The 7,190-nt window shown below is 39.6% G+C and overlaps 1 protein-coding gene across 1 annotated transcript; it reads right to left on the bottom strand.

Annotated features, from left to right (window-relative positions):
• Nucleotides 1–4,832: 4,832 nt before the first annotated feature.
• LOC101484935 (retinal cone rhodopsin-sensitive cGMP 3',5'-cyclic phosphodiesterase subunit gamma) lies at nt 4,833–6,472 on the bottom strand. Its single transcript, XM_004567910.5, has 3 exons — nt 6,365–6,472; nt 5,558–5,673; nt 4,833–5,443 (listed from the first exon to the last, which is right to left on the bottom strand). The coding sequence occupies exons 2-3, from the start codon at nt 5,659–5,661 to the stop codon at nt 5,326–5,328; spliced, it is 222 nt and encodes a 73-aa protein (XP_004567967.1). The 5' UTR covers nt 5,662–5,673; nt 6,365–6,472; the 3' UTR covers nt 4,833–5,325.
• Nucleotides 6,473–7,190: the final 718 nt, after the last annotated feature.

Below are 7,190 nucleotides of genomic sequence, written 5' to 3' on the forward strand. Positions count from 1 at the left end.
AAAATGATGCAGAGCTAAATTATTTGAATTATTATTCCAACTGCTGCTGATTTCTTTCTTAGTGTCATGTTTGGTCTGGTCATGGTTGCTGTGTGAGCGCTGACAGAGTCTTTGTTGTGTAGATTTCTTGGGTGGGTTGTGAACAACTTACAGACTGTCTGATCTGCTCAGCTGATCCTTGATCACCACTCACTCCCTCAGTACTTATACTGCTCACTTCCACCTGCTCTCTGCCAGACTGTTGCCTTTCCATCGTAAATCAGAACCTGAAAGTGAACCTGAACCTGTTTGCCTGACTCATAATCTTATTACTAATTTAAAATTCCTCCCATCAAATATAGATCAATATAGAACATGGCTACCAAGGAAGAGCAACATCTTGACATTTACATGCAGGCTGCCAATTTGATCCCAAACTCCTTTTGCTCTTTCTCTGCTTCCTGTCCTGTTCTGTTCTTACTGATATTAATCGTATGTGTTGTATTAGGTGCAAATCCTTTCAAATGTGCTCTTCAGATTTGGAACTTTAATCAAATTGAGGGTTGAGAAAAATGTGTGTTGGCATGTGTCCAGAATATTAATACATAAAAACCTTAATTTAAGTGAAAAAGTCCCAGTTTTTACATGAATGTGTTGCTTGTAAAAAGCTTTGGCCACAAACCTCTGACCCACATGGACGAGCTCCAATCTCGTTACAGCCACGAAAGCTGCCAGCTCGTCTGGTCACAGAGTGAAGAGTCACGCCTTCATGCCAGACCAAAGAACAAAGTGACAAACGGGGAACTGCTGATTAGTACATAGCATGAATCACCTGAGAGGTTCCAGGTTTTTCACTGCACTTGTTCTTACCTTCTGCATTCCAGCCCTGCAGATCAAATTTGGGAAGAAACAAAGTGTTTAAGATAACTGCCTCCACAATAGTCCCTGCTTTTCATGTGGTTCATCCACCCACCCATCCATTTTCTTCTGCTTACCCAACTCAGGTTCGTGGGGGAGCTGAAGCCCATCTCAGCTATCATAGCGCATCCGGGAGGCAACTGGAGAGAAACAACATGGAAACAGGAGAACATGCAAACAGCATGTCTAAGGGGTCACCACAGTGGATGGATCTGTGATTTGGCACAGATTTTTATGCTGGATGCCCTTCCTGTACTCCCGGCACTGGGAGCACACCAGCTTGTGACCCCTTGAGGCTGGATTTGAGACTGTGTCATTTCAATAACTTAACAGTATACATATAGAGTTGGGGGAGTGGGGGTGATTCTTGGATGTACAGGTTGCAGTTTGTGACAGATTTGCTTCTTAATACACTCGCAAACTATTGCTTCCAACAGTTGCCTGTAGCACTCAAAAACTAGAAATTTGGGGACATTTCTGGATACAATGCTCCTCCTTTCAGTTTTGTGGAAGAAGTAGGCAGCAGTTTGACTGACAGGGTTGTGGCTCAGGTATATGATCTTGCAGCAGTGAGAATCGTTCATATTTTTGTTGCATATATCAAATAAATTGATGCAGCAGACACTTTCAGGTTTGCCCATTAGTGCCAAATGCATCATATTGCATATGGTGGTCTTTGTCCATGCTTCAGGGCATTTAGAGGCTAAATTTTGTTGCATTGTCAGGTTCACTGCACACTAGCAGTTTGCAGTTTACATCTGTAGATTCAGCAATAATATATTCTTAATGAAAACACAAAACAAGGTGTACTCTGTACACTGCACAGACTGTCTGTGAGTGCAATCCTGTAAAAAAGACAGTAGAGGATATTTTTGCTCCATGTAACTATAAATACACTCTGAGCTTAGCTGAGCTTAACAAATGCAAAACCAAAAAATGTTGTAAGACGTAATTCAGAAACTTGCTTTTATTTCATTAACAACACCTGAAACAGTCGCCCGATGCTGATGCTGATGATGCAGCTGCGCCTGCGTCGAGCCCCCTCTGAGCTGCAACTGGCAGCTATAAAAAGCAACTTAAGGTGCACTCAGCTGCACTTGAAAAAGCAGTTTAAGGCGAACTGGAAGCCACACTGACAAAGCTTAAGACAATTAACACCATTAAGACTTAATTATCTTACATGGCTGTCTTTAAACAGCTCACATTTGCCTTTTACGAGTAACACAGTTTTGTTTGTTAGTGCTTTCTTTTTCTAATTCTCTTTGAATGCTTGAATGTTAAAAAATACTTGACTGTCAAAAAGACCTTGAATATTTTGCCCAGTGGCACTTTAAAGAAGTTCTAGCTCACAAAGTTTGCAGACTTTCCCCTAATGTTCATGTAAATTCATGGATTTTTTTAAACGCATCAAGGCTTTGAAAATTATTCGAATTTTAGAAATGTATCATTTATTGCTGCAGGTAAAGTTAGTAGTTTTTTTACCTGCTGAGGTGTAGTCCATTTTATTTTTACTACTTTCATTCATTCATATTCACAGTGACTAACCCATACTCCGCTTCTGATGAGATCAGTTTTGTTGCAGACTAAAGCTCTGGTGGTCAAATAGCCGTGTCTCTGCTGCAGGCCCTCTTTTTAATGAACTGGCCAAAGGCTTTGGACTGATGTTTGTTATGTTTATGCCTCATTACACGAGGCAGTGTCCCTTTTGTCTGCTCACAGTTCAGAGGCTCGAACAGTTAATTGATGCAGTGACACAAAAGCACATTAGTATCCGGAGGCCTCACACATACTGTCACTGGCACCAACAAAAAGCACCAGACACACGCAAGCAGCAAAATGTTGCACTGCAAAGTCGCACTGAGAAGCTTAAATGCTGCTCAGAATACAGTGTAATTAAGTAACAAGTAGACACGCTTAAGTCATTTTAAAAACTATTTCTGTCTTCCATGAGCACAGACAAAACCCTGACACAACATCCTATTAACAGAATTTCTAATGTGTGAAATATACCAGTCACTTAGGAATACCCGTTTAACTGCCCATTAACACAAATATCTAATCAGCCAATCACATGGCAGGATTTCCTTGCATTCAGGCATATAGATATAGTCAAGTTGCTGCTAAAGTTCAAACCGAGCATCAGAATAGAGAAAAAAGGTTAAAGTTAAAATTACAAGTAAAGGAGGTGGGAAGAGAGTGTGTGTAACCATAACTGTATTTAAACAACAACAACAAATTAACCATTTTACTGTTGTTGTTCGTGTGTTATTAATAAAAGTTTCACTAACCAATTTGTCATGCAGTATGTCATGGTAATGGATGTACGGTGAAAAGAAAGAAAGAAAGAAAGAAAGAAAGAAAGAAAGAAAGAAAGAAAGAAAGAAAGAAAGAAAGAAAGAAAGAAAGAAAGAAAGAAAGAGGAACTGAGGCAGGCTCTCTTAAATACCTGACGCAGCCTACCTGTGCAGTGCTCAGTGTGCTCTTGTTTTACAGGTGAAGCATTCTCATATAAATAATAGATTTCATTTACATATCTTTGTTAATTTGTGCCACAATGTGTATGAAGTTACCTGAGAAATAGCAGGTGTCAGACTGCAGCTCTCAGACTGTACAATCAAAACTGCTCCCAACAAACACAGATGTTTACATCAGTGCTGTAACAACTTCTACTGTTATAACTGCACATTACTTTTCTCAGCTTATATATACACTAACTTATTGGAAGTTACATGTCTACTTTTTAATGCACAGGTACAATACACAGTCTGCACTTTTCTAATTATTCTAAATATTCTTAACTATTTAAACATCTTTCAGTATCCTGCTCTGTTTGCACACTATCTGTACGCTAATTTTAACAACTGTACTGTACTCTGCTCTGGTAACTATTGTCCATGATGTAAATATGTAAAAATTGTGTTTTCTGTTCTGTGTCCTGTTCTTTTTTGTATGTGTGTGGGGGGTTTTTGCTGCTGATACAACCAAATTTCCCCTTGTGGGACAATTAAAGGATTATTCAATTCTCTATTCTAAAAGCTATTTGTGGTATTTGTTAACCTAAACTGTTGCACCACACTCTATTTCCTCTTGTTTGACCAATAAAAGGATACCATCCCATTCTGGATGAAAGACCCAATAACGCATAAGTGTTAATTCCACCCATCCATCCTTTCCCTTCTGCTTATCCAGTTCAGATTTGTGTGTTAATATTTATAAATAAAATTAATATTAATCTGTAAAAAATTAAAAAAGCAAACTAATTTGTTTGCACACGTGCGTTTTAGTTTTTATCTGCCGTTAGTAAGCACGGCCTAATTGATGCTGATCGGCTAACCTAACACGACCTTTGCTGCAGTGTTCATTTATCAAACCTTTCTCTGCACTGGTGAAGAAAAAACAAAAGACTGCTTCTGTGAATAAGTAGGTCTGGTTGCCATGGAAACAGTATATTCAGTTACGCTCCTCGTCTTCAATTTTTTGCTCACAATTTATCCCTGCAGCCGGTTTTGTTTTATTTTATTATTATTTTTTTATTTTTAAAACAATTTGAGTTAATAACTGTGGATTTTACCGTTTTATACCCTGCAAATGAATCAGACCAGAGTCTGTGGTTATTGTACTGCTGTGTGCAAAATCCTAAATTAAACCTTCGGTGTTAATATGAGCTAAGACACAAAGACACGTAGTTAGTGGAAAATATTCTCATTTATTGAGTTCATTAAAAATATTTCCATTTACTGAGAAAATATAGGATTTATCTAATTCACTCAGGCGGGTTGTGAATTATAGACTTTCTCATTATAATAATGAAAAAAAAGCACAAACACACAAACACAAGGGAAATTTGCTAATACACAAAATAGACTGTGCAATGTTAATCAGCAGCTTTGGCGAGCAGAGGTGGTAGATGAGTTAAGAAGAACAGTCCAAAGATATCACAGATATCAAACTGTCTTTTATTCATTTTTATATTATTTTTTCTCTGCATGGGTTATTAGAGATGAAAGTGAGGGGTTCGGGAGATGAAGAGAAGCTGGGGATTAGGAAAAGTAGGAAAGGACGATGGAGCATTGGTGGAAAAGTGGGGGGAGGGTTGGGTGACAAAGTGCATGAGACAAAAGAGAGTGTGAGGGGGTTTGTTTTCAGGTCAAACCTCTAAAACATCAAAAGCTGCCTCCTCTGTGCAGGTCGTAGAGTTCTAGCTGCTTAATTGACAGTAGGACCACATGAGGGGTAAACAGGGGGGAAAAAAGAAGAAAAACAGCTAAATGCTGCAATGTTTTTGCTAGCTGATCAATTTGTGTGCAATGTATCTCAAATTACATGAGGGACAATGAATATGAGGATGGGTATTTTGGGAAGGAGAAGGAAAGCTGGGCTGTGAGGTGAGAGACAGGAGGACTCGGTCCAAGAAAACAGCTGAGGTTTCTAGACGATTCCATATTTCGCCAGGTCGCTAAGCTCCATGTCCCCAAAGGCTTCCCATGGGCAGACCACGGTGAAGTCTGTGCCAAGACCCTCCATGCCGGGGATGTCGTCTCCAAATCTAATTGGAAGAAACAACAAGCTTTGATGAGCAAAACCAGCAGAAAGAAAGACAAAGTTATGGAAGAAAAGCTGCACGTGTGATGTTAAAAACAAAACAAAGAAAGCATCTCACCCCTTCTGGCCCGGTTTGGGCGCCTTGCTCTTGAAGGTGCGTGCGGCCCTCTGCTTAAATTTGGGAGGTGCTTTCTTGTCAGCGGGAGTTGCGACGTCTGCCATTGTGTTTGGTTCCTGAAAGAGAAAACAGGTTAAAAAATAACAGTAATATGTTGATTTCCTGCAAAGATACCACTAACAATTCAGATTTATTGGAGGAGAACTTGTAATTTCTTTTTCTCAGCATGTGTTTTGCTTATTCTTCTATCTTTGTGAATCACTTTCTGTGGGTTTCTTTTTTTATGCTGTTTCTTCATGCCTTTTATTGTCTTACATAAACCAGTTCCAGTGCCTTGGTGCTAAAGGTTGTTATAGAAATAAAACTGAATTTGCCTCTTTTCTTTGTTCGGCTACAGCAATCAATAATCTCCTCTTTACAGAGGAGTCATTGCACATCCCTTCTGGAAACACTTATATTTCACACTCAGGCTTGCAAACAACCAAGCAAATCACTAAATTATGACTGCATTAACCATTGGAAATAAAATCCTCAACCAGCAAGTTCACCCAAATCCAATCCAACAGTGCCTTGAGCAGTATTTACAAAAAGGCCATCACAAAGCATTGCTTCTTATGAAATGTCTCATTTCAACTCCATTTCAGGCGTGATACTCAGGAAGGAAAAGAAAAGCTGTAAAGCCAGTGCTCTGTTTTTCTCTGCTGTGAGGATGTAGTTACAAAAGCAGAAAAGAATCTGAGGTAATACAAAGCAATAATAGCCTAAACTCCTCGCACAAGAGCTGACAAAATTGCAGTTTCATCTCACCTTTTGTTCAAAGTCTCAAAGAGTTTTTCTGATGCTGTCTGGCGAGTCTGTCGTTTTCTCACTTGTGGTGTCTCTCTCAGACTGACGACCCGTTTTTAAAGTCCTCCGAGCTGCTAATCCACTCAGATGTTCGCTCTGTGATGTGCCAGCTCTGCCCTATTCTGAACCAGCTCAGCCACAAATAGAGGAGATAAAGGATAGTGAGATATAAATACAAGGTGTATTTCAAGATAGACATGCCTGTAAATGTGCAAACTGAAGCAAACTACAGAGGAGCCATTCACGGGCAGCAGCGGGCGACAGTGATTAACACACAAATCTAAATATGGAGAAAGATACCTGTCTATCTAACTGCCATAGCTACATTATCAATCAATCACCCATCGATCACCACACGCATCAGTTTCTACCTGAATCATGCAATCATTTACTGAATATTCACTGCCACTTCATTAGGCACACCTATTTAACTGCTTGCTAACATGGATATCTAATTAGTAAATCATGTGGCAGCAACTCTGTGATTTTATTCACGTCGACGCGATCAGAATGATCTGATGAAGTTCAAATCGAGCATAAGAATGAGGAAGAAAAGTGATTTAAGTAACTCTTGATTTTGGCTTGGCTTTTGGTGCCAGATGAGCTGGTCTGAGTATTAGTATCACAAACTGGTGGGACTTTCCCACACAGCCGTCTCTAGGGTTTACCGTGAATGGCCTGAAAAAGAGGAAATATTCAGTGGGCAGTTCTTCGGGTAAACCAAAACATTCCTTGCTGATGCCAGAGGTTGGAGGAAAAATTGCCAGACTGCTTCAAGTTGACATGA

This window comes from Maylandia zebra, linkage group LG6, assembly GCF_041146795.1.
Source record: "Maylandia zebra isolate NMK-2024a linkage group LG6, Mzebra_GT3a, whole genome shotgun sequence".
Classification (NCBI taxonomy): Eukaryota; Metazoa; Chordata; class Actinopteri; order Cichliformes; family Cichlidae; genus Maylandia; species Maylandia zebra.

What these genes read in the sequence shown, in the direction of transcription:
- LOC101484935 (XM_004567910.5), bottom strand. Translation starts at nt 5,661, where the DNA reads ATGGCAGACGTCGCAACTCCCGCTGACAAGAAAGCACCTCCCAAATTT. An exon ending in CCCAAACCGGGCCAGAAGGG is followed by an intron (nt 5,444 to 5,557) that starts GTGAGATGCTTT and finishes TCTTCCAATTAG; the next exon opens with ATTTGGAGACGACATCCCCG.